The 27,214-nt window shown below is 39.4% G+C and overlaps 1 protein-coding gene across 1 annotated transcript in view; it reads right to left on the bottom strand.

Moving 5' to 3' along the window:
- Window positions 1-2,736: 2,736 nt before the first annotated feature.
- Window positions 2,737-27,214, bottom strand: part of LOC136677072 (mucin-3B-like) — a 66,331-nt gene continuing 41,853 nt past the window's right edge. The window contains exons 3-34 of the mRNA XM_066654466.1: window positions 25,962-26,046; window positions 25,703-25,852; window positions 25,410-25,618; window positions 25,233-25,321; window positions 24,134-24,252; window positions 21,952-22,107; window positions 21,505-21,719; window positions 16,427-16,512; window positions 16,216-16,340; window positions 14,264-14,389; window positions 13,879-14,072; window positions 13,688-13,782; window positions 13,450-13,580; window positions 13,243-13,367; window positions 12,729-12,846; window positions 12,424-12,636; window positions 10,870-11,040; window positions 10,469-10,606; window positions 10,326-10,375; window positions 9,867-9,999; window positions 8,651-8,733; window positions 7,720-7,843; window positions 7,452-7,642; window positions 7,236-7,326; window positions 6,994-7,132; window positions 6,710-6,891; window positions 6,382-6,537; window positions 6,020-6,153; window positions 5,638-5,771; window positions 3,381-3,475; window positions 3,009-3,276; window positions 2,737-2,819 (exon numbers count right to left, since the gene is read on the bottom strand). Of these exons, the coding sequence (XP_066510563.1) occupies window positions 2,737-2,819; window positions 3,009-3,276; window positions 3,381-3,475; window positions 5,638-5,771; window positions 6,020-6,153; window positions 6,382-6,537; window positions 6,710-6,891; window positions 6,994-7,132; window positions 7,236-7,326; window positions 7,452-7,642; window positions 7,720-7,843; window positions 8,651-8,733; window positions 9,867-9,999; window positions 10,326-10,375; window positions 10,469-10,606; window positions 10,870-11,040; window positions 12,424-12,636; window positions 12,729-12,846; window positions 13,243-13,367; window positions 13,450-13,580; window positions 13,688-13,782; window positions 13,879-14,072; window positions 14,264-14,389; window positions 16,216-16,340; window positions 16,427-16,512; window positions 21,505-21,719; window positions 21,952-22,107; window positions 24,134-24,252; window positions 25,233-25,321; window positions 25,410-25,618; window positions 25,703-25,852; window positions 25,962-26,046 (4,408 nt within the window). The remainder of the gene's footprint in view (window positions 2,820-3,008; window positions 3,277-3,380; window positions 3,476-5,637; window positions 5,772-6,019; window positions 6,154-6,381; window positions 6,538-6,709; window positions 6,892-6,993; window positions 7,133-7,235; window positions 7,327-7,451; window positions 7,643-7,719; window positions 7,844-8,650; window positions 8,734-9,866; window positions 10,000-10,325; window positions 10,376-10,468; window positions 10,607-10,869; window positions 11,041-12,423; window positions 12,637-12,728; window positions 12,847-13,242; window positions 13,368-13,449; window positions 13,581-13,687; window positions 13,783-13,878; window positions 14,073-14,263; window positions 14,390-16,215; window positions 16,341-16,426; window positions 16,513-21,504; window positions 21,720-21,951; window positions 22,108-24,133; window positions 24,253-25,232; window positions 25,322-25,409; window positions 25,619-25,702; window positions 25,853-25,961; window positions 26,047-27,214) is intronic.

The raw sequence follows: 27,214 nt of genomic DNA, 5'->3' as shown, positions 1-27,214 counted from the left end.
GCTTGGATAATTTTCTGAATAAAGAGTTCAGTTCAATGGCAGTTTAAGTGATTGTGTGTTTTTTAAAATATACTTTTTCAGTTAATGTTTTTGTAGTCATGCATGTGTCGAGAATACTTTACAGATTTAGTGCAAAAATTCATGGTGGGGGTGCAATGCATAAGCACCATCACATGTCACAAAACTGCACTGAATAACACAGTTCTCATAGTTAATAAGAATAATTTATTATCACAAAACAACACAGTGTCAAAAATAAACATTCATAGTGAAAAGGAGTAACACATTTTGGTGTTAAAAATACACATTCCAGTGTTAAAAAAACAACGACTGTCAAATTTTAACACTATTAAAGAGTTAAAAAATTAACACAACTCAAAGTGTAATTTTAACTCAGAACTGGTGAGAATTATATAAACACTGGGATAGTGTTAATTTTAACACTATGAGTGTTAATTTAACACCGAAGATTTTGCAGTGTAGGCTCTGGACCCACCGCGACCCTGAACTGGATAAGCGGTTACTGATAATGAATGAATGAATGAATATAAATCGAGAGGCTAGTTTATTGGGGCCATAATTCAGTGTTGATTACAAGGAAGTGAAGCAGGCTACACCTTAGGGTGGAGGAGTCAGCTGACTTCTTGTTACAAGTATGATACACTGCATTATTAATTAACTACCTTCACCAGTGTAATGTCATGACTTTTAGAATTTGACATGTTCCCGCTACATTTGATGTTCCATAAAAGAAATGGAACTTAGGGAATCAATAGGTCATTTTATGACCCTCTTGCAGCAGTAACAGCCTCTAATTTCTGTATTTCTCTTAACATCTGGGATAAAATGTCATGCCTGATAGTTTAACTAATATAATGATAATATGGAAAGCAAAAGCAATAAGGTATTTATGTACATTCCTTGTATGTAATTAAACCACAGAGAAAGTATCTTCACCAGCCAGGTATTAGCAAAGCTTTATTGTCAAGGCTGCAGAACCACTGATTTCCCTGAAGCTGAGCTTTTCAATTAAAGAGAGCTTGTATGTAATAAGTGAACTGGCAGTTTAATATTCACTACTGCAGTGACGTGTCATAATTGTTTCATACTGTGATCACAGCTGGGTTCAGACATATGAAGGTGGGGGGTAGCAGAAATAGCCTCTGTTTCTCCCAGAGAAGCTCCACCTGAAAGCACACACACCAACTGTACAATGTTCATTACGAGGATTTACATGAACATGGATTCTAAACAACATTCTGTAGCCATTAGAAACCATTAAAGTTTGTGTAAAATGTGTGTATGGTGTATTTAAAACAAATACTTTGGTACCTTTACTGAAGTGGAGGTCTGACACAAGGACTTACATTTACTTTATATTTTACCTTGAGAATCTCTAAATCAGGTACCAGTTGTTACAGTCAGATCTGCTGGAGGCATGACACTTATGATTACATTCACATATGCTTTTCTACTGCACTCAACCAAACTACCTCCATCTTTTTACTGTTTCCTGGGAAAATGACAGCACATTCATGGATTCTCCACACCAGACCAGCTGCTCATCTCCATCTACTGCTGCCAGCCTCTGAGCCCTCATCATTACCCACCATCATCAATTACACTGAAGTAGATATGGACTCGGATTAGCAACACTCTGATACTGGTGATACTGTAAATTTCTATTAGTAGTTTATCAAAGGAGGATGGGTCCCCTGTGAGACTTGACTCCCAAGGTTTCTTCCTCAAGCCTCAATGGAGTTTTTCCTGCCGCTGTCGCTTTCAGCTGCTTGCACTGGGCTTTGATTGAAATGATCTGTTCTGTTACTAATGATGTAAAGCTGCTTTATGACAGTTGTAAAAAGCACTATATAAATATATATTTATTGGTTAATTGAATGTATTTCATCCACAACTGGATGATGTGTGTGGTTGACTGGGTGAGTGTGTGATGTCATGCCTTGTGTCCAGTGATTCTGGGAAAGCTCGAGACTCACCATGGTCCTGATCCGGATGAAGCAATTACAGATAATGTGTAAATGAATGTTTAATTAACCCCTGCAAACCTCTTCACACGCTGGCAACTTCAACAATGAGCAGAGTGCTGATTTGGCTGTGGGACAGAGCTATAGATCTCATTCTGTAACCCTTATGTAATCAACACTGTCTTCACCAAGGAGGCATTAACTAGGTTTCTTCCATTCCCTGTTACTGGGCTTAAAGACAACAATGAACACATCAGGTTTATCCACTGACACTGCACAGCAGCTTTGCTGGAATAAAGAAACCTGAATGCAACAGAAGATGCTTAATAATTTATTGATCATGACTGGGAAAATCAATACTGAACAGTATTTTAATCAAAATATAGAATTTATAAACAAGCACAATCAAATAGCTTATACATTTCATAATGGATTTTACTTGGGGTAGGCTCTGGACCCACCATGATCCTGAACAGTGTAAAGTGGTTACAGAGAATGAATGAATGAATAAATAAAATGCATTTTAGGCCCAACACAATATTAATATAATTAATTTATAGTCAAAGATGAAGAAACATGAGGATGCACCGAACATATATAAATAATACTAATGATTCTGACTGAATTATTATACATGTAATCATAATAAACAGTGAACACTTCTCTATAAGATAATATTACTTTTAAGTCTGAACTTTTTAAAGGTTTTTCTAAAGATATTCATAGAATATTCATTGTAGTGTTTTGACTGTTATCGGACCGTGTGCAGTGTGATGGTCAGTAGTCCTACACACAGAGAGATGAACCACATTCCTGAACCATGATGAAAAACACCTGAACCTGGAAAACACATAAACACATGCTACATTATTTCAGGAATCAAATCCAGTCTACACTTTTGTTTATGATTGTAATTTTCATATAGCCTTATGAAAGCTGTCCTACAGTGATGTGTTACCATTATGTGTAGTTAATGCAGTATTAAAGTGTAATATAACTGAAGTAATGATGTGAGTGTGTTACCGTGTGCTGTAGTAGCTACAGTCTGGCTGCTGGTGCCAACCGTGGTGTTGTTGTTGATGTTGGTGTTGACATTGTTGATGGTGGAGATGGATGCAGATGTGGTGCTCGTGGGGTCATTTATTCCTCCCAGAAGTCCGATGCCAAGGGTGGCTAACACAGACTTGTACTGCATCTGCACCCAGGACTGAACCTGTGTGGTGTTCTCAAACAGCTTCAGATCAGGAAGATTCACTCCTAATAGATCCCGCACAGTGCTCACATTCAGGGCCTGGAACCCATAGACACACACACGCACATATTAGAGTATACGTAGAGTGGAGGGGTGTAAACTCTGAGGTGATTGAGAGCTGAGGGGAGTGAATTATTTCATACCGTGATCACAGTGGGAATCAGAGACCTGAAAGTGGCGATGTCCATGCTGATGTTCAGAGGAACAAGAGCTATTGTGTCTGACAGAGGAGCTCCACCTGAACACACACACACACACACACACACACACACACACACACCTTAATGCATTCTGTAACTGAGTAACACATGGACTGTAAAATAACCCACAATAACTCCCACAAGATTTTCCCACAAGAGAAATATTTGTTAAATATATATGTAAAAGTTAGTTAGGTGTATCTCAATTTTTACTTATGTCTTTACACAGACAACTTATTATGTCGTAATCTCTCTGCTCCTGCCAAGTATGCTGTCCCAGTACTGGATACCTTCCAAGCTTCTGCCTAAAGCAACCAATATTACTTAATGTTAAGAGAGCATTCAGCTTTGTATTTTAGATATAGCGCTGAGACTTTAATTTAGAAGTTGGATGAAAGTTTTTGAGTGTTTATTTTACCCTCAGTGTTTAGAGGAAAGTTTACCTCAAGGAGTCATGGTTAAATATGGCTTGTAATTTTATTTATTTCTTTTTTTTTATGCAAATCCTGTCAATTTTTCAGTTCCTCCTGAGCCCATATTATGATTATTAACACCACATTGTGAAAATAAACACTTAAATAACCACCTGAGAAAATAAATTAACAAACTAGCAACACTTTAGCAACCACATAAAAAAGTGTGCAATTATTTTTCATTGTAGAACATAAATCGAAATGTGTCTTCTGCATTTAATCCATCTGTGGCTGTGAACACACACAAACACTGGTGCACTAGGGGTAGTGAATGCACCCAGAGTGGTGGTTAGTCATCCCTAGGGATGGGTGGTATCCACATTTTTCATAACATCATATCATCTCAATATATTAACACAGAATACGGTATTGCCATTGGGGGTTGGAAGGGGACACTGTCGGGCTGGGTGAGCATCATATCTGTGAGCACAAAGTCGAGTGAAGGGCTTTTGGTACTGTGCAGTTCAGTTCAGCACAGCCCGACAGTGCACAACGACATGTGTTTACTATACAAACCCATTTCTGAAAGAGAGCAGATTTCAGTGCCTGGTGCTGGAGGAACAGAACAGTCGTAAATAAGTAAAATAAGACAGTTCCCCACTTTTTAAAAGCACAGCTGGTGCCAAGAGGCACTTGTGGTTAAGCACATCGCCACAGCAGATGATTTTCCAGCGAGCTGAGGCTCAAATCACACACTTTTAGAGATATAGCTGTGAGCACAAAGTTGGGATCCCAATTAAAAAGTATCCTTGTCTTCTAAGAAAGTCGTATTTCACACTGTACCAGACAATCTCATGCTACACCATTTTTTCTAGTGTTTTTTCTAGAGTTCAGGCCTGAGTTACAACTTAAGTATCCCTTTGACCATTTTGCCATAAAACTCATTTGTTTAAAATAATTCTCATGTCTCTATATTATTTGTTTATTACAATCACATGTCTCTATATTCTTACCTCTGGGGAAATGTCCCATACATGATCTATGCATATGTGGATTCATATATTTTTCATATGCTCACTTTTTTCCTAATTCTCCATCACGGGGATGCCATAATCACTACCTACGTGTATTTTAAAACCCTATCAACCAGTCAGAATTTAAAAATTAGTTGATTGATCACTGTGTTATCTCAAGAAAATGCACTATTCTAGTTATTGAGTGCACAGCAGTGGGAAGTTCGGTAACAATTTATTTTAAGGTCAGCTTTTTAATGGTTAATTAACATTTAGCAAGCAGTTAATTAGCTATTAGCAAGGAATTAACCATTACTTAATATGAATAGTAACATATCAGTTTTAAGCGCTTATAAATGTGTACAATACAGTGCGTTTATTTAATGTATTTTAAAGATTGTTTAAACAGGTTATTAGCTGTTTATTTACTTATGTCCTGAACATAAAATTCAGACATTAGGGAAAGTTATATTTACCGCTGCCTGCAAGAAGTTCCTCCCGAACTATCTTAAGAACAGTGTTCCAGACAAACACCAGGCATCCCTTATCTTCCAATTAGTGGGTGCATTTTGTATCATGAGTGTAGCATATGCACAGCATGTATAGTGTTTGTATAGTGTGTGTAATGTGTCTGTGTAGATTGCCTTACACAGGTAAGAGCTGAAGAGCTGGTAGTACCATTTTGTACTAAGCTGAATGAGGAGTCTGTGTATAGTGTTTTGTGTGTATATAGTGTGCATCGCATGTGTATAGTGTGTGTGTAGATTGCCTTACACAGGTAGGAGTTGATGAGCTGATAGTATGACGTTGAGTCATTGCGTATTGAGCTGAATGAGGATTTAGCGATGGTGTATAAAGCTGATTTCTGATCTATGGAACATGACGACAAATTCAAAGAATTGGCTTTCCTGAAAAGAAATAAAAGTAAAAATGAGTGAGAGAGGCATCATGAAGCTGAAATTTAAATCTGCAGAGCAGTAAACCATGCAGTGCATCTGTTATCCAGATTCTGAGATAATCTGCAATGTGGGGCATATACGCATATTTAAGTGTATATATAGGTTAACTTATCTGGTGTATATGCATGCACTGAAAGATTTGAGCTGTGTATATTCTTGAATTCCTAGATTTTTAGTACATTTCTGTGTGAACTTACATAAGACTGTCAGCTGTGATGGTGCTGAGAACATTGACGTCTAAGGAACAGATGTAGGAGCGGATCGCATTTAGCTCATTAGTTCCCAGAGTGTTACCAGCCACACTCAGATACTTCATAATCACTGCATTACTCTACAACACACACACACACACACACACACACACACATTGACATGTCAAAGAAACTCATAAAAAAAGAGTATGTGTGACAGATACTGGCTTTTTGAATTTGCTCTCCATGCTCTGAGCATCTACAGGTCATCTGTGAAATTACAGTCAAAATAATACGTTTGGGTCTTTATATCAGTTTAGTCCACAGTGCTCAGGGCACCCCCCACAGATACACTCACAGACAGCTACCTGCTCAGAGGTCCAGATTCCATTGCTTGGGTTCATTAAAGAGGACAGGGTGTCAATTGTAGTGATGTTCCACTTCCTGATGTCACTGAGATCTGCCACACGAGAAACTGCTTCCAATACTTGCACCAGACTCTCTGAAAAAACTGTGGGGTAGATCTGTAAAAAAACACACACACATACATACACACACACACACACACACACACACACACATCAACATTTCACCACAACACAAAGTACTGTAAGATGAAGATATCTGCAACATCAAAAATAAACATTTAAACTAATGACCCCTGTTCAGTTACAGACCGTATCCAGTGATGCTGACCTGGTTTAATTTGTCCAGAATGACCTGCAGGATGCTGGTGTCCACCACTTTCTGAATGATGGCTGATGGGTTGCCCTTTAGTACGTTGTTCTCCAAACATGAATTAAACTGGGTGACGTCGTAGCCAAAAGGAAATGAGGGATCTGTGATTACGGCCTCTGTGATGTTGCCTGCAGTGCACTCTGTGGACAGAGAGATTTATGTGTGTTGTAGTAAAACTAATGTTGAGTGCAGTGGTGTCCCACAGGGCTCTGTTTAAGCCCCCTGTTGTTGTTTCTAGGTACCTGCTTTTGTAAGTGATCTTTTTTGAATGCCACTGGAAGAGGTGCTTGTTTCTGTAAAGAGCCTCTTGAGTTTCTCCATCGGTGTGTTCTGTTTCTTCAAGGTTGGAAAGAATGACTGCAGAAACGTCTTTTTTGTAGTCTTTAAAAAACACACACACAGATGGATTTGAACATTGTTTCCTTCCATTGGACAATAATTCTTAATGAAACATTAGATAAATGGAGAGATTTAATTCACATACAGAAGAGAAATAACTCCAAAAACTTTTTTTGAGGTAGAGGGGCAGGATTCCCAGCTGGTTCAGAGTGTTTAATCTCCATGATGAAGTATTACTGAGGAAAAACACAATGACACTGGTTTAGATATTTTTCACTTTAGACTGTCTTTATTTGAAATGTTTTTTTTAGATCTACATAACGTTCAGCACATTTTCCATGATGCTGAATGTCTTCCTCACCCATAAGGAGTGTTTCCACTGATGAGCAGAGTCTCTATAGCAGAGACCTGAGAGTCAGAAAGGTCTCCACAGTTCTTCAGTTTCTCCAGGATGAGTGGGTCAGAATTCAAGATGTAGGAGGAGTCCAGTGTGCAGGTCATATTACCCAGAATGTCCAACTGAGTCCTGTTCAGAACCACTCCAGATATTCCCTACAGCAACAAAAAGAGGCTGTGAGGTGCTGTTTACCAGGCTGTGATGTGACATTAATGCTATGGGTGCTTTTTACCAGGCAGTTCTGTGCATTCTGGAACAACGTGGACTGTTTGTTGAGAACACTGGATGGAACTGAGAAATCTGCTGCACCCAGAGCACTGAAATAGGACACGCAGTTCTTGTCCACCTGGTCATAGCTGAAACACACACGAAACTGCTGATGTTTAATCACTTCTTAATTGGATGAACAAAATGCCATTTTGTGGATATTTCAGCAAAAGCCTGAGTAACCTCAGTCAGAGTTTTTCCAGGACCCAGGAACATTTAATACACTGGACCAATACTATCAGCTCTGCACTGTCAATACTAGAATAGTTTTCAAACCTCTCAATCCCTGAGTGAGTTCTTTTTATATTATGAACCATCACCTCCACTCCGATCACAAGGTGTTGGCATCCAGCTTGTTTCTAGAGTTAATAAATCTAACGCAGGAGAGCAACCACTTCATACAGAGGCCTGCAGCTCTGGAATATAATTCCAGTCCATTGTTCAGGACACAGACACATTGTCAGCTTTCTAGCTGATGTTAAAAACCTGTTTATTTAGTGAAGCATTATGTAATTAGACTCCTGTTAGATAAAGGGTCTAGACCTGTGGGTTCATGAACTTAGAGGTTTGTGGTTATCTGAGATGTCAGTGCTGCCGTCCCCTGTACTCACATTTTCACTAGGGTTAGGGTTAGTTTTGTTGATGGTGTTGAATAGGGGAGTTATCAAGTCTGTGCTATGTCTCCAGCTTAGCCTTTTATCGATGCTGTTCTGGTGAGGTCTGCAGGGGCTACAACCCACATGTCAGTTACTCTTATAGTGTCCAGTCAGCCAGAGTCAAAGTATCAGACCTGAGTTTCTCTGCTGTGTAAAATAACTGCTCATCTGAGAAAGTCAGAGATGTGTGTGTGTGTGTGTGTGTGTGTGTATGTGTGTGTGTGTGTGCGTGTTACAGACCTGTAGTATAGAAGCACATCAGAATGTAAATCAGTGAAGTTCAGAGAAGAGACTCCTTTAACGTAGTTGTACATGCAGGTCAGCTGTAACACAACACATTGAGTTACATCTCTGTTACACTCACATTTCTCTTCACTGACCCGATGGCACTACTGAGAACACATCCAAATTACTGTGTTCAACACTATGTGCTGTCCGCTATCATAACAGGTGTGCAGGTGTGTCTAATGGCGACGTGCTTGTTATCTACTAGTGAATGGAAGGAGTGTTTCACTGCTGTTCCTTCTAATTTGGGAAAGTGATTTTCAGGCCAGCAGAGTTTATTTTTGGGTACAAATATTTGGGGTTATCTGCTTACCCATTATGGAAAAAAAGTGTACTTAAAGTATGTTATTTTGGAACAGAGTCTCCAATCCACCTACCAACGTGTGTTATTGGAGCGTGGGATGAAACTGGAGCACCCACGTGGACACGGGGAGAACACACCAAACTTCTCACAGACAGTGACCCTGAGCGGGACTCGAATGCACCATTGTGCCACCCCGTATTCTGATTCATGTTCTTCAAATTATTAGTTTGTTTCAGTTTGGTTGTTTGGGCCTTGCTTATATCTATAAACTGAAACTTCCCTTGCTGTCTCCTCATACATAGAGGAACAAACAGTAAAATAGTATTTTTCCATTCATTTACATGGTGATATGTAACTTTTATCTTAGACATTTTAGTTTTTTGTTGTTATTTTGGCAGCTGTCTCACCTTGAAGCCATCTTGTGAAGCCATTTAAATTTGCCACGTTACCCATACAATGTCTATCATTTTGAATCTAAACTGGGGTGTTCCACAAAGCAGGATTTCTCAGTTCATCCATAAAACTCAAGCCCAAATAAAGCCTGTCCAATAAGAACAGAACTGAGCAGATTTCTATTGGACAGTCCTTAACTTTGGATATGAGTTAGATGAGAAATACTTCTTTGTCTAACACCCACCTGTTACCCCACAGTGACCCTGAAACTAATAAGTCTTTTCATAGTGAACAATTTGCTTCTTAGCTCTCAGATTACTCTGAAGCTCTGTAAGCACCTCTTCACATTTAATTGGTATCCATATTTAAGACTTAAAGAAACCTATTCTTTAAATTTTGTAAGCGTTCAACTATAAAGATAAATTAACATATAACAAGTATTTATTAGTGGTAAACATGTTGGTTAAACAGTACCTGAGTCTCTTTAAGGCTGACTTTGCTTCTGCCTGGCCGTGGTCTATAGGCTGTGATCAGCAGCTCAATTTTTTGCAGTGAAAGGGACTGGACTGAGGTGCAGGTGAATCCCTGCAGTACAGATACTGACAGCCTGTAGGGGGCGACACACACACACACACACACACACACACACACACACCCACACACACACACACACACACACACACACACACACACACACACACCCACACGCACATATTTAGTACATAAATGTCGAGATTCACCTGAAAGAGGCCCTGAACATTCTGTAATAATTCTCGTTAGGACACAGCAATCTGAACCAAAACTAAATTTTCCCTAACTTTATTCTCAATACTGGGGGAAAAAAGCATTATCACATCTAGACTGATTATTTATCTTCAACAATGAAATTCTTTTAAAAATTAGATTTTTTGGAGGTTATTTGCATTAACTCACTCTTCTGGTTTTTCACTGACACTGGCCACCCCTTTGAACAACACCGTAGCCTTGTAGAAAGAAAATAAGTACAAATCATTAAAGATTTAAAAGACTGTTTATCAGAGTTGAAGCGGTATTACCTTTGGAGTGAGTTCTGTTACCTGCTCTTGTGTCCAGCTCTTTTTGTTGATGAGTGAAACATTAACAGGAGTTGGAGATGACAGTATCACAGGAGGGATAAATCCTGCCAATGCATCTGGAACATTTGCCACCACATTGTTCTGGTCTACAGACAAAATCTGGTAGAAAGAATGCCAACATAACTGAGTTAACTTCTGCACCATTTTCTTCTGGATTTATCTGTAACTGTACATTCTTGATGTATATATGTTGTAGAATCATTGAGTTTAACAGTGTCTTCAGGAGTGTCCCTCTCTATCTCTCCCTCTCACTCTCTTTATCTCTCTCTCTCTGCTCTGTGTGTGTGTGTGTGTGTGTGTGTATGTGTGTGTGTGTGTGAGTACCTTCCGGACATAGTGTGTGTGTGTGTGTGTGTGAGTACCTTCTGGACATAGGTCTCTTGCAGAATCACTGGAGCTGACTGAATGTTGTTGATGAATTTTGGATTCTGGGATATGGACAGAAGATCAGTAGATGGAATTTTGGAGATTGTGGCAGAGTGAACGCCTCCAATAAGTGTGCCCAGATTCACCAGGGAGGGGCCGCTGTCGATCTGTTAATCAATATACCATTCATTACCATTCAGTAGTAATATAATAAAATATATTCTAAAGAATTTTACACTATCTGTCTGTAACCTTGTGCTGGTTATACACACTTCTCCACGGGCTTTAATTCAACAAATCATTTGTGAATATGTACCATTAGGTTTATTTTAAATAGAAACTTGCTCTAATAACAATAAACTCTAATTAAGCAGTTAGTTGCCCAGCTGGCTCCACTGCATGGTACCTGCCCTTATCATTTCGACACGTGTCGCTGGAAAAAACACTATTACTGCAGGATTAAGTTGTGATGGTGTGGTGTTTCCCGCTGTGTTCCTCAGCTCCTCTATAACAGCACTCTTTGGGTATTTGGGGACTGAACAAACCAGTTGTTGTTGTTCTGACAATGAACTGTTTTCTGATTCTGCTCCACAGCTCAGGTCTTTATTACAGTGTTTGTGTTTCATAAAGCCAAAGGTGCTCTCAGTGGGGGACAGGTCTGGACAAGTTTAACTCCTGGACTCTTTTACTAAGCCGTGCTGCTGTAATCCATGCAGAATGTGGACTGCCCTTGTCTCACTGAAATAAATAAGGTTTTCCCTAAAAAAGGCAGTGGTTCACTCCAAACCCTGTATATATCTTTCAGGATTAACGGTGCCTTCACAGATGTGACAGTCCTTCACTCCCTGTGCACTAACACCCCCCACCCCCCCACCATCATGGACGCTGGCGTTCGAACATGTCTGTCTCTCTCTTTAGTGGAGGAGCAGTGTCCATGGTTTCAACAGAGAATTTCAGTTTGTGGATGTGTCAGACATAGGACATGCCTACACTCCCCCTCAGTGTGTCTGAAATAATAATAATTTCTCACTCATTAAGTCAATGCCTCAGAGACCGCAAGCAGTTATAAAAGCCAGAGGTGGTGCAACAAAGTACTAGTGATTTGTTGGAGTGTTATTTTGTTTGTAATGATTCCATAATTTTTCCTCAGAATTGAGTGATTCCATAACTTATTCCCTGTGCTTGTTCTAAAAATCTAATTGTTACTGGCTACCACAATCATTTTTCTTGATTTCTTTTAGTGTTTCTTAAAGTCAGAAAGTTGCCATTTGAAATGCCTTTTAGTTTTTTGTCATGTCTGTGATCTGCTTTTTTCTACAAAATTAAACATCTGAAGGAACATCCTCAGAGACTGGTTGATTCCATAATTTTTGCCAGGGGTTGTAGTAGACAAGCAGTTTCCAGTTCAGAAATGACATTAGCATTATACACATAACATAAAATATACATGACTGTATTAGTAAAGCTCCAAATGAGAGACCTGTACTGACCTTTGTTCCACGGCAAAAAAAAGCTTTACAGTAGTTTGTTTGTAAGTAGTTAAAACTCACATTATATCCTGCCACTGTGATACTCTGGATGAGGTTGTTGAGCTGACCCTGGTTCCACCCTGTGATATTGCTCAGTATGGGCAAGGTACTGTTAAAGACAGCAGGGCTAGCGGCAATTATTTGACCTTCTGACAGGCCGATGCTCTGGTTACCAAGCGTCTGGATGGTGTTCATAGATATGTTTGGGAAGTTTGCTGCCAGAGCTGCTTTGACCTGAGTAAAGAGGAGGAAACATGGAATCACTAATTATGTAAAACACTAATACATTTTAAAGGGCTAAAATAAATCTTTACACTGAAGCTTACCTGTGGACTAATCTGTGGGCAGAATTGGTTGATTCTCCCCAGGATTGTTGTGCTGTTTGTAGGTCCAATAGAAACAAACACAGAAGCAGGAGCTCCACACAACAGTACACCTGGCAAACTACACACACACACACGCACACGCACACACACACATACACACACACACACATTTAACTACGCATATTTAGAGATAATTTACCAAATAGCAAGAAAGACATTTTAACTTCAATTATCTGATTATAATGTGTCCAGTTGTATAGATTTAATTTTATACTTAGGGCCAAGAATACATTTATTTAGCAAAATAATGTTTTAATAAGTTTTTTAGACCTAAATAAATCGATCAAGTCTTTTTTTTTGTGTGTGTGTAGTGTGGTACCTGAGGGGGTTGTAGTTAGGATTCTGGATGTATAACTGTACTGTAGTGTTTAGGGTGTAGTGGGTACGTGAGGGGGTTGTAGTTAGGATTCTGGATGTATAACTGTACTGTAGTATTTAGTGTGTTGTTTGGTACCTGAGGGGGTTGTAGTTAGGATTTTGGATGAATAGCTCTGTGCTGTAGTACGTGGTGACGTTGGATGCAATTCCTGAGGTGTTAAATAGCTCAATATTTTTTTGGTTTTCCAGGAACACCCTTATCTGCAGGACAGATTCATACAGTAATGTATAAATGTGTGTGTTTGTGCTACATTTACATTCAAGTTTTCTATGTGATGGTTACCTTATTTTCAGAGACGAAGGACTGGAGATCAGTGAGGGTGATGAAGGTGATGAAGAATCCAATATTGTTGGAAAACCAGGCAGTGGAGTTCAAAAGGGGATCAGAGGAGTTATAGCAGCGAGGAGAGCCATCTGCAACATACCACACAAGCACAATCATGCACAAGTAATCCAGTGAACACAGTGTATACTCAATAAATGTGTAGTGCCTCGTCAGAGAAGACTGTAGCTCTGCTCACCGCTGCTGTTCAGATAGACCTTTATAGAGCTGTACACATCAGCTGCAGTGAAATCAGTGTTGGAGAAATTATAGTTGTTCCCCAGGACTGAAATCCTGCTCAAAACAACACAAACATTAGTCACTTTACTATTTCACTGCAGAAATGTATTCATTTACATTACAGAAAGCTGATGTTTTTCTCAGACTCACAGTTTCTGGTACGACAGGCAGGTGGCACCACTGAGTTCTGTGGGGCTGATGAGCTGAGAGCTGAGGAAGGTTAGGTACTGAGAAAGTGTGACATTAAACCACTGATTCACCTCATTCAGAGATGATGCACTGAGAACACGAGACCAAAAACAGCCCAGAGTCTGCCTTCCTAAGACTGCAGATATAACTGGCTCCTGTTCAGAGAAACAGAGGCAGGACAAAGAGAGAGTTACAGATGGAGAACTGCATTAAATAAACCTGAGAGTCAAACCCAGAGAGAAAGAGAGGGAGAATGAACAGAGATCACTGCATTAACAGCAGGACTGAAGGAGGATAAAGGTAGGACTGAAAGGTAGAGAGAGAGGTGGGATGAACACAGGTGTACCTTCTCCAGATACTGGTTAGTGCTGTTGTAGTTTTTGAGAAGTGTGCAGAGATCTGACCCATTCCTGACTGTGTTTGGACTGTTCAGAAATTCACTCAGTTCTCCTGGAGAGATGGAGCCCAACAGCTACAGAACAGAGAGGAGAACAGCTTATTATAGAGAGATGGAACTGTGGGTAAACTCCCACCAATACTCACTGGCCCATTCACATGTGGACTCTGTGTTAGTTGTGTTCCAGGGTGATTTATTGACCAAGGCAAAATAAATAAATAAATAAATAAATTTGAGAAATATAGCCACAAGTGGTGACCTGAGGGTTCAAGTAAATAACAGCACAATCACTCCTTTAGCAGTTCAGGACAACTAGGCCTTAAACTGTACCACAAGAAAATGATCCATTTTAATGCATGAGACAGTGTTTATGTAATCTAGTTAAAATGTACTTCTTTTGTAATAATAAAGAATTCAACTGAGAACAGTTCTAGTGTGTCACTTCACAAATTTAATCAATGAGTGGATTTGAACCTAGGCTGTTCAATTATTGTGGCACAAGGCTTTTTGTGTCTTCTTTGCACCATTTGAATTGGGATCAATATGCACTCAAATATAAAACACACCAAACAAAATAGCCACTGGATTTGAGTTCAAATTCATTCATTAAACTTTTCTCACACTTCACAAGCTTGTGATTTATTGATCCAGATTTTGCAATATTACTATGAACATTAAAATAATTCTTTTTCAGTTAACCCACTTTTGTAATAGCCTCTGTGTACCAGGGTCCCAAGGCATGATCACATTTATTTTTACAATCCAGCATGGGGTTTGAACCCTTAACCTATCAGACAAGAAGGCATTTGTTTTCATATTATGCCACATGTGACTTGTAGATCCATAGCACATCATAAGCCTCTTGAAAATTTGAAGTAATATGGAATCAAACCCCGGTGTGCAAGTATTTCAAATACTTTTCATTTTCATCATCTTAACAAAATGAAAATAAATGTCACATTCAGTTTTAGCTTTGCATAGGTAAAAATGTTTAAATCACAATTGGAAACTCCATAATAAGTTTATAGAACCAATTATTTACAACAATACTGCACTGATTGATTGAGGTACTCCACCCAAAAAGATGCAATACTTATTTCACTTTGAGACTCCACATATTATTCAGTAACAGTTTAGAGAAAATCTAGTTAAAACAAAAACTATCAACAATTATTATAATGTATTTGCAGAAGTGTCAGTATTGGTGTGTTGTATAAGTAATATTTGAGCGCCGTCTGGTGGTGAATAATTATTATCATTACATTACATTAAATTACATCATTAATTATAGTCATTCATCTTAGCAATGGAAATATATATTTAATATATATTTATAATATATTTGAATGCAAACTGCTCTGGATTTTTACATAACATGGATATATGTGGTATTAGCAGACTCAGAAGAACCTGAGCTTTAATAATTTTTCAAAACAATTTTGACTTTTATCACTGCGTGGCTTCCAGGACCCTCCTAGTAACTGATGGAGCATGCATTCAATACAACACAAAAATAAAGCTATAATTCAGGAACACTTTCACCAAATATTACAAAACTTCATAGACTTGATCCAAATATTTAATTCACCCACAAGATGTAGGTAGAGAATGAATTATAGGCATTCAGCTTAGAAATGCAAACACACATTTCTATGTAAACTGCTCTCTGGATTTTTACCAAAAATACACATATGTGGTTTTAGCAGAATCCTAAATTTGAACTTTCATCACGGTGAGGCTTCTAGGCCCCTCCCAATAATGGGTGGAACTCAAGAACGCTTTCTCCAAAGATTACAAAAATTCATAGGCATAGGTGTCAGATGACATGATTAAATTGTGGTGCAACTGCATCCTTAGGTGGGGCTATAGCACACAAATATTTCTCAAATAGTGAATAGTACCTCTTGCTGGCGGCTGGCTGGGATGAGAGACAGGAAGGTACTCAGGTCAGGAAACCCAAAACTGAGGAAGGTGCTCTTGAGGAAGGTGTAGAAATCCCCTCCATTATAGCAACCCAAACTATTCCCTGTGGGAAATAAAACAGTAACCAATCCATCCAAACTTAAAAGAAGTATACATTTTTATTAATGACGGAGTATGAGGATGTTATACCAGTGAGAAGCTGTAGGATGCTGTTGTGGATCCGTGCTGTTGTGTTGATGTTAAAAGCTGAACTCAGAGAGTCCAAAGTTCTAACTCTGTTACAACACAGGAAAGATTTCATCAGAGTCAGACTACACAATTCTGAAGTAACAGGGTACATACCTTCCTCTCTCACTACATAAGTTTTAAGTTTTGTTTTAACCTGACTTATTTTGATGATATATTTTGAATCAGTTGTCCTAGGTTTACTTGATCTACCAGCTTTGCAGAGCCAAGCAGAGCTAAGCAGGAGTTAACCCTCTGAAACCAGCCTCCATCAGGCTGTCAGCTTCCAGCCCCGCAGCAGCTGGTTTCCATCCAAATACTTGCTTTCATCTCTGCAGTAGCCAGCTTCCAATAGGCTACCAGCTTCCAGCTCTACATTAGCTGGCCTCCATAGGCTGCTAGGCTCCTGATACTGCAGGCAGCCCTCACCAGAATGAAGTCCATTTTGGAATATACTTCTCCCTGGCTTTGTTTGTTGCTGCTGCTACTCTCTGGGACTTCAGCAGGTCCAGTGTAGTGTGAACAACATGGAAGGTGTACTCCCTGTGATCGTTCTAAACCCTTCAATAGCCGCTCTGTTCAGCAGGCCAAGCAGACCAGTGCTGTCTTTTATATGTAGACTCTTTTAACTATGCCAACTAGTTGTGCCTTGTTAGCATTTGTCTTAAAGTCTAACTTTGTCCTATCAGAAATGTCACTTGCCCAACTTACTCACATTGCAAAAGGGCATTACCCAACAATCATGATACAAATCAGCTTGCCTGCTGTTATTTCTAATCCTAATTTCTGTCTTACACTGATATTGTTACTTACTTACACTGAAACTGATATTGTTACATTGGAACACCCTAAATGAGTTTAAAGCTAGGTCAGGGCTAGGTGTAATCCATTTGAATATTCACAGCTTGCTCCCAGATATTGATATGCTATGCATTTGAGCCAAATCAACTGATGCGGATGTCATTGTCTTGTCTGAAACATGGCTCAGTAAATCATATTCTGACAATGCAATTTTTTTAAGTTGCAATTTATTGCAAATCTAAATTCAGTGTGAAAGTCTAAATCAATCTATTAATCTTGAGGTGTCACATGGGTTTACTGTGGTGGGTTGTTAGCTCACCTGAACTATAATAAAATAATTTACACTGGGTCTCTAAATAGGGATTGGTTAAAATCTTTATCTGATGCCTTCAAGGATGTCTGTGTTACATTTAACTTCAAACAGCTCATTGAGAATTTCACACATCTCAGTTTAAAATTCCCAGACAAATCTTCACTCACTAACTTGTTTTTGAATAATGCTCCGAGTTATATGCCTGAGTTGTCTGACCTTTTATGAAATAAAAACCTTGCATGGGCTATAGCCAGAAAAACTGGGTCTGAGGCTGATTGGCTCACTTTCAGGAAACTCAGAAATCATTTCACTCTCCTGATTATAAAAGCCAAATCTGACTTTTATCTTTCTGCAACAATGTAAAAAGTGGCAAGAAATAAATTATCAGATTTAATTTTAAATCTTGCTGACTTTCCAGTTAAACCTGGTTCAGCAGCAAAAAATCTTGGTGTCATAATTGACCCGGATTTATCATTTGATCAACACATAGGCAGTATCACTAGGACAGTTTTTTTACATCTTCGCAATATTGCTAAGATTAGAAATGCCTTATCCCTTCAGGATGCAGAAACATTAGTACATGCCTTTATTACTTCAAGGCTTGACTACTGTAATGCACTACTGTAAGGATGCACCAGCAGTAATTTAAGAAAACTTCAACTAGTTCAAAATGCTGCAGCTAGGGTCCTCACTAAAACTAGAAAATTTGAACATATTAGCCCAGTTCTATCATCACTTCATTGGCTGCCTGTTAAATTCCGCATTGACTACAAAATTTTGTTATTAACATATAAAGCTCTACATGGGCTTGCTCCTGAATACCTTCAAGATACAATTTCCTATTATGAGCCTCCACGTTCACTCAGATCACAGAATACTGGATTTTTAATTGTTCCCAGAATTCAGAAGGCCTCAGCTGAGGGAAGAGCCTTTTCTCATAAAGCTCCCAAACTCTGGAATGATCTTCCAGAAAATGTTCGGGACTCAGACACAGTCGTAATCTTCAAATCTAGGCTAAAAACTCATTTGTTTAGTTTAGATTTTGATAGCTAATGCTCCCCCATAGATAAAGGCGGCAGATCCGTGGGGTCCATGGACACAGGGAATTATAGTAAACTGAGACGCTGGTGCTGTCGTCCCGCCGCTTCTCATGATCACTCAGGTTTGTTGACGGTGGAGCGGAGGGGTGCCAGTGTTTCAGGACGCTCCCGTGTCTATGTGTCCTTCTGGTTCTCTCCTTTTAGTTAAAGCTGTCATAGTCAGATCTGCCGGAGTCATTAGCCACACTCTGGAAATTTTCATATTTTCTACTTTACAAACACCAAACAGTTCAAAATTAATTCCATCCCTTTACATCTTTCCGAGTAAATGACTGCCCACCTGTCTGTCTGGACACTGATGGATGACTGTCGAGATCCTCCTCCACGCTTCAGATCAGCTGCCCAAGCTCCAGCAACTACCAAGTGCCTTGAAGCTGTCCCTACACTGAAGTTCTCATGGACTACTAACTATTATTATCAGTAGATTGACCAGAGTAGGATGGGTCACCCCTTGTGAGCCTCCCAAGGTTTCTTCCTCAGCTGGTGGAGTTTTTCCTTGCCACTGTCGCCCCTGGCTTGCTCACTTGAGGGTTTTACATTTTGTTTTTTACATTTCATGTCAAATCTTTGTCTTACTGGAATTCTGTGAAGCTGCTTTGTCATCAGTTGTGAAAAGCGCTATATAAATACATTTGATTTGATTTGATTTGATGTAAAATTTAAATGATTCCAAGAAATTTTGTATGCCACCTCAAATTCAATTCACCCTCTCACATGCTGCCTCTTCTCTGGCACCTGTTTTTCATCACCATCTAGGCATCTTCACTATCTTTGAGTCAACCCTTGCTTGAGCTCCCCAGCACCTTTTGAATTTTATCTCTTTCAGAGTTTGCTCCTGTGTGACAAACTGCCTTCTCTCTGTCTCACCGTTCATGAGGTGATGACAAACTTTTGGGCTTCTAATTTGGCCTCATTTGTCATCCCTCTAGATCACCTTTCCATTCTCAGTTCCCTCTATGCAATTGGAAAGGCACCATCATGGCATACCTGCCGACGAAGAACATCTTGCTTTATTAATGCTGCCCCTCTGTAGTACTTGACTTCATGGCTGCTACTAATCCACTTTCCACCTATCGTTGCCAGCCTCAGACCTCTCTCCATTACCCAACCACCATTAATTACACTGAAGTAGAAATTGGACTTAGCAACACTCAGTCCAGGGTGGCACGGTGGCGCAGCAGGTAGTGTCACAGTCATAGTGACACTACCTAGCTCCAGTGGTTGTGGGTTCGAGTCCCGTAGGTAGTAAAAGTTAGTTAATTCATAGACTCACTAACCTCTTTCATTCACCTACACACGATCCAGGACACCAGTCAAACCTCAACCAGGGTACCTGAACCTGTCCATTCTGTAACAGTTAATAACCAGCATTTCTGTAAATTTTTGGGGGTCCGGCTTCATAAGCATTCGTAAGCCACCCTGAACTCCTCCCCAAAGACTTCTGTGTTCACCTCTCCTTTTCAGCCTCTACGGGTGTTGTTTGTACTAGCAAATTCATTCATTCATTCATTCATTCTCTGTAACCCCATATCCAGTTCAGGGACGTGGACCCAGGGAGAACACACCACACTTCTCACAGACAGTCACCCGGAGCGGGAAACGAACCTACAACCTCCAGGTCCCTGGAGCTGTGTGACTGCGACTGTACTAGCAAATGTAAAATTTAAATGATTCCAAGAAATTTTGGAAGGTGGTTAGATCTATTTCAGCTGATGAGAATCGTAGTGGTCTCCCACCTAGCCTCACTTACAATAATACAACCATATCTGATAGAACTTCCATGCTTGATTGCTTTAAAATTATTTCATTTAATCTGGCTCTCTGTTCTCTAGCTCTCCTCCCCAAACTGACCCACCAGCTCTAAGTCCAGTGCCTTCTGTTCTAGCTGATGGTCAGTCTTGTTTGTTTTTCATTGTTTACAGTGGAAGAAGTCCATAGAGCTCTCCTTTCTTTGGATAATACCAAATCTGCAGGTCCAGATGGTTTAGAACCTCTATTTCTAAAGCTAAATGTTTTACATTTATTGCCAGGAAAAAGCTGGCTACTGCTACGTTTCTCCCTGTATTGGATTATGGTTACCTTATTTATATGCATGCCCCTGTAACATCGCTGCAGTCACCACTGCACTTTATATGGCAGAGTTGAGTGGCCCTCACCGGCTAAACGTCACCTTTCACATTGGCATATTTTCATATATAAAGCCATCCTAGGCCATCTCCCTCAATATTTATGTGGTTATCTCAAGAACCTAGAGTACATATTCCCTACGTTCCAGTGATTGTTATCTGCTTAATGTTCCCAAAGTTTGCGCTAATTACGGAAAGTGCTCCTTTATGCATTTTGCATCCACAGCTTGAAACTCCCTGCAGAGTGTTCTGAAACTGAAATTTCTGAAACTGAAAATTAATTTCTCTTGGAACATTCAGCAATCTTGTAAGGAAACTAGAATCTGCCTCTTATTGTCCCTGGTCTTGCTTTTTATGAAGTTTCAACCCTACTGATATTTTAATTTATATTTTAATTTGTTAATTTATTTGTAATTTAATTTATATTGTTATTTTGTAATTTTTCTATACTATTGTTGTTTGATTTGCTGTGCTGTGGTGTAATTGTAAATTGTCTGTTTTAAATGTTGAAACTGATGTTTTATGCTGCTGTCTTAGCCAGGCTTCCCTTGGAAAAGAGATCAGAGTGTCTCCATGGGACCGACCTGGTTAAATAAAGACTAAATAAAAATGAAATAAATAAATAAAACCATAAACCCACAGTAAACAGAGACATAGAAACAGATGTGTGAATTTTAAACTGGTTTGTTTAGGTATCCATACCCTGCCTGGCTGGTGTTGCAGCTCCGGTTACTGAAGATGCTGAAGTACAGTGTTACATCTGCAGAGGAGAGGCTTGAGAGGAAGGGCAATAACCGAACATTCACCCACTGCAGCACCTCTGAATCAGACACTGCTGCAGAGGAGAGACCCCCTCTGTCTAGTACAGCTTTGAGGAAGGCTTCCTTCTCATCACTGGAGTAGAGCGACACATTCTGCTAAGATCAACCACACACACCAGGAGAAAATGTTAGAACATCACAACAAAGTTACGTTTAAACAAAGTAAATTCCCAAAGCAGCTCAACAAGTTTATTTGGTATACCTACACTGAAACCTACAATTCTGAAACAATATCAAGTCCCATGGATTATAGCAAATGTGAAGTGTGCTTAATACCAACTTCAGCATATTAACAAAATTGTGAATGCAATAAATAAGTGTTTAGTACCATGATGTGAGGAGTGAGGATGTCAAAGAAGGAGGTAAACTGGTCTGGGCTAACAGCTGCCATCACAGTGTTTACATCCTGAGCACCATGGAGTTGAGAGGGGTCAGAACAGAGCTCTGCCAGCTGGGTCAGAGTAAGAACATCTGTTGCATTCACCTGGTAGAGAAAGTGTGAAACAGAAACTGTAGCAGGAGGATTCATGAGGAAGAATTAAACTTTTGTGACTGATTTAAATCCTAAAACACCACAACTAACAAGTAATATAATAAGATCATACTTAGATATAGAGTGCCATAAAAATGAAAAAAAAAATGGAATACATTATAAACCATGGGCTAACAAGATTCTTCAAATCTGCCAAACCTACTGCTACTACAATCTCAAATAACACTGCACTTGTGATTGCCAATATCGCTCTTAACATCACCAAGCCCTGCCCCTATAAAAATTATTATTAGAAGAACTGTCAGATTAGTTCCAGTAGTTTAACAATTCACATGTTTGGATGTGCAGTGGATTATTTACCTATTACAATATATATATATATACACAAACCGGATTCCAAAAAAGTTGGGACACTAAACAAATTGTGAATATAAACTGAATGATGTGGAGATGGCAAATGTCAATATTTTATTCGTAATAGAACATAGATGACTGATCAAAAGTTTAATCTGAGTAAATGTAACATTTTAAAGTAAAAAAAACGTTGATTTAAAATTTCATGGCATCAACAAATCCCAAAAAATTTGGGACAAGTAGCAATAAGTGGCTGGAAAAAGGAAATTGAGCATATAACGAACAGCTGGAAGACCAATTAACACTAATTAGGTCAATTGACAACATGATTGGGTGTAAAAAGAGCTTCTCAATGTGTCAGTGTCTCTCTGAAGCCAAGATAGTAAGAGGATCACCAGTTCCACCATTGTTGTGCAGAAAGATAGTGCAGCAATACCAGAATGGTGTTACCCAGCGTAAAATAGCAAAGACTTTTAAGTTATCATCATCAACCGTGCATAACATCATCAGAAACGGGAACAATTGCTGTGCGTAAGGGTAAAGGCTGTAAAACTCTACTGGATGCTCGTGATCTCCGGGTCCTTAAACGTCACTGCACCTCAAACAGGAATGCCACTGTCATGGAAATTACAGAATAGGCTCAGGAATACTTCCAGAAAGCATTGTTAGTGAACACAATCCACTGTGCCATCCGCCGTTGCCAGCTGAAACTCTACAGTACAAAGAGAAGTCATTTCTAAGCAAGCTCCAGAAGCACAGACGTTTGCACTGGGCCAGGGGTCTTTTAAAATGGAGTGTGGCAAAATAAAAGACTGTTCTGTGGTCAGATTGGTCACGATTTGGAGTTCTTTATGGAACACTGGGACGCCATGTGATCCGGACCAGAGAGGACAAGGATAACCCAAGTTGTTATCAACGCTCTGTTCAGAAGCCTGCATCACTGATGGTATGGGATTGCATGAGTGCTTGTGGCATGGGAAGCTTGCATGTCTGGAAAGGGACCATTAATGCAGAGAACTATGTTCAGGTTCTAAAACAACATATGCTCCCATGTAGACGTCATCTCTTTCAGGGACGACCCTGCATTTTTCAACAAGATAATGCCAGACCACATTCTGCAGCAATCACAACATCATGGCTACGTAGGAGAAGGATCCGGGTACTGAAATGGCCAGCCTGCAGTCCAGATCTTTCACCTATAGAGAACATTTGGCGCATCATAAAGAGGAAGGTGCGACAAAGAAGGCCCAAGATGATTGAACAGTTAGAGGCCTGTATTAGACATGATTGGGAGAGCATTCCTATTTCTAAACTTGAGAAACTGGTCTCCTCTGTCCCCAGATGTCTGTTGAGTGTTGAAAGAAGTAGGTGGGGTGCCACACAGTGGTTAAAAAATGGCCTTGTCCCAACTTTTTTGGGATTTGACGCTATAAAATTTTGAATCAACATATTTTTCCTTTAAAATGTTACATTTACTCAGATTAAACTTTTGATCTGTCATCTATGTTCTATTACGAATAAAATATTGACATGTGCCATCTCCACATCATTGCATTCAGTTTTTATTCATAATTTGTTTAGTGTCCCAACTTTTTTGGAATCCGGTTTGTATATATATATATATATATATATGATGGGAATGTGATGTACATGGTTAACTCACTCCATTAAAGTCACTTTTCAGGCTGATGAAATCAGTGAATGAGGCAAAGCTCCTGAATTGGCCAAAATTGTTCAGCACCCAATCAGAGTCGTTGCTCACTGACTGCAGACAAGAGTGACCTGGAACACCAGAGTATTTGAAATGCACTGCAATTTATTACACATAAAAAACATTTAATTTCCTGGCTTCAGGAGTTAAAACACTCTCCAAGAATAAGGCACTGTGTCACGCCCTCGTCCTGTCATGTTTGTTTTCCCCACCATGTGCTCTCTTAGCACATGGCTCTGTTTGTTATTGTCCATGTCTCCGCCCTTGTTCCGCCTCCTTGTCCCTCCTTCTCGTTATCTCTCTCAGGTGTGTCTTGTCTGTGTTATGTATTTAAGTTCCCTTGTCTCGCTACTTGTTTGTTGGTCATTTGTTTCATTCCCCAAGTCATGTTGGTCCTCTTCCATTGTTGCTGTGTCCTGTCTGTCTGTCTCTCTCTCTCTCTCTCTTTCTCTCTCTCTCTCTCTGTCTCTCTCTCTCTGTCTTTTCCTAGGTCATGGTATTAAGTCTGTCTGTCGTGTTTGCTATAGCCCTCTGTGTTTAGTTTCTAATTTAGCAATGTGTTTATGTTTAGCTTTAACTATGTGTTCGTTTAGCTTTCAAGGTCTCTTAAGTATTTCTGTTTAGGTCTTTAGTCTGTCTGTCTTTCCCGTTTGCATTAGTTCTCCCTTTTAGGATTAGTCTGGCTGTCTCTGCTGTTTCCCAGATTATGTTGCTACCCAGTCTGTCAGTCTGTCTGTCTCCGGCGTTCACCTTAGTATTGTTTCATTCCATAGTCTGGTTATCTCTCAAGTCTGTCTGTCCTGTTTACTCTGTTTTGCCCCCGTGTCCAGATTAGCCTGCTTAGCTCCCTGTGTGTTGTCTTTCTGTTAAAGTCACTTTGTTATATTTCGTAAATAAAATACTGTGTTTTAGCGAGTGTGTCCGCCTCCATCTGTCCTCCATCCGTGATTCCTGACACACTGGAAATTTCTTGTTTCTTAACTGTCAATATATCTGTCAGAAGGAGTTATTCTAGACATGTTGAGTGTTCAAATACAAGTCATCTAAATACCTGAGAGGAAGGGATGGATGAAGAAACTGTAGATAGAAGCTTTTTGACTTTGTTTCAAAAGAGGTTCTAGTTTGCTTAACACTGCCACCCTAAATTGGATGAGAAAAGATCAGAAGTTGTAATTTATTGGATATTTTTACTAAACAAATGTTATAACACTCCACTGAGCATACTTACACAACTTGGTATGCCTGACAGCTGAAGTTCTTGGTGCTGAGAATGGAGAGGACATCTATGGACACTGATGATAAAAATGGTTTGAGGATTATTTGGAACCACTTTGTGATGAAAGTAACATTTGTCAGTTGTTCAACAGTGAAATTGCTGACTATCACTTCTCCCACAGCATCGAGGAAATTGGGATTAGGCAAAGTGATGTTGGTGTTCTGCAAGAAAAAAAGTAGGCATTTCAAAGCTACATTCTAATGACATGTCTAAATTTTACTGCATTACAGGTCAAAGTCCTATACCATGCTGGAGAACTTGTCTAGTGCATCCTTGATAGGTACTGCAAACTTCTGGAGAAAAAGTTTCCAGATTTCTTTGGAGTAGTTGCTCTGCAGTTTGCAGCTGAGCAGTGTGACCAGATGATCAGAGGACAGAGCATCAACTGCAGAAGACTGGGACATCCAAAAAAAAAACAGAAAGAAGTTAATTGTGGTCATATGATTGGCATTCTAGTGTTAATTAATGGACTATTATTTTATATTGGGTTCATGAAATACTCACTGATGAGCAGACATAATCAAAGATGCTGAAGTTGCATAGCACTGCAGACACAATTCCAGATTGGAGCTGAGTGTCTAGTGGAGAACTGTAAATGAAAGATATTTTCTTATACTTCAGGCATATTTCTTTGCTCAAATACAGGCTTAGCTTTAATTTGATCTGCAAAGTCCATTTTGAAAATCAGAGAGGAAATTGTGTAAAATGCAGTAAAAACTATAATCTGCTTTTTAAATTTACTATAAGGTATATTTGAGTGACAAAAGCACAAATAAAATATTTCTAGTGTTACCTAAGTCATTTTACAACATGTTGTGCAGTACATTAAAAAAATAGGAATCTTGTAATTAACCAATCCAGATCCCCTTACTCTAATTCTGAATTGTCCAGACATTAGTGGAGTGTGTTGTAGACATTAAATATAAAGTTTGCTTTTCAAACAAAATAAAATTCAAAAAGATCAACATAAAGAAGGCCTGGGGTTTCTAAGGAAATGGCAAGATGTTTGCAAAATTTAAATCTACCCCATCATAAATTACATAAATGTACATAAAATACATAAGTCTACATAAAGCAACTGCACATGCAGTTGCTCCTTAGGAGCTGACAGAGAAGAGGCAGAATGATGACGATAGAGCTTATTCCTCATTGGCAAGAAGCTTGGCTGAAACCTAAAGTTTATTTCTTTTAGTTCTAAAATGTAAAATTTAATTATCTCTCTTAAAGACCCTGTGTGTACAGCAATAATGTCTTGATTCTGTAATGTAGTGAGTTTGAATCTGGGCATTTTATTTTTCCAATAAAATTAAGAAATAAGATTTTCAGAAACCATGTGCTAACTCATTCAGAAAAATGTATAGAACTCTGTGGTGGTGGCCAGGACCCTCCCTAGGGAGGGACCTGGAGGTTGTGGGTTCGATTCCTGCTCCGTGTGACTGTTTGTGAGGAGTTGGTGTGTTCTCCCCGTGTCCGTGCACACCTCCGGGTGCTCTGGTTTCCTCCCACAGTCCAAAAACACACGTTAGTAGGTGGATTGGCGACTCCAAAGTGTGAATGTGTGTGTGTCTGTGTTGCCCTGTGAAGGACTGGTGCCCCCTCCAGGGTGTATTCCCGCCTTGCGCCCAATGATTCCAGGTAGGCACTGGACCCACTGTGACCCTGAATTGGATAAGCGGTTACAGAAAATGAATGAATGAATGAATGAATGTTTAAAATTGACAGGCTTTTAAGGGTGGATTTTTCTACTACATACATTA

Source organism: Hoplias malabaricus, chromosome 2 (assembly GCF_029633855.1).
Source record: "Hoplias malabaricus isolate fHopMal1 chromosome 2, fHopMal1.hap1, whole genome shotgun sequence".
In the NCBI taxonomy this organism is placed as follows: Eukaryota; Metazoa; Chordata; class Actinopteri; order Characiformes; family Erythrinidae; genus Hoplias; species Hoplias malabaricus.
Note: the sequence above shows the minus strand (reverse complement) of the source record. Positions and strands in the feature narration are given on the sequence as shown.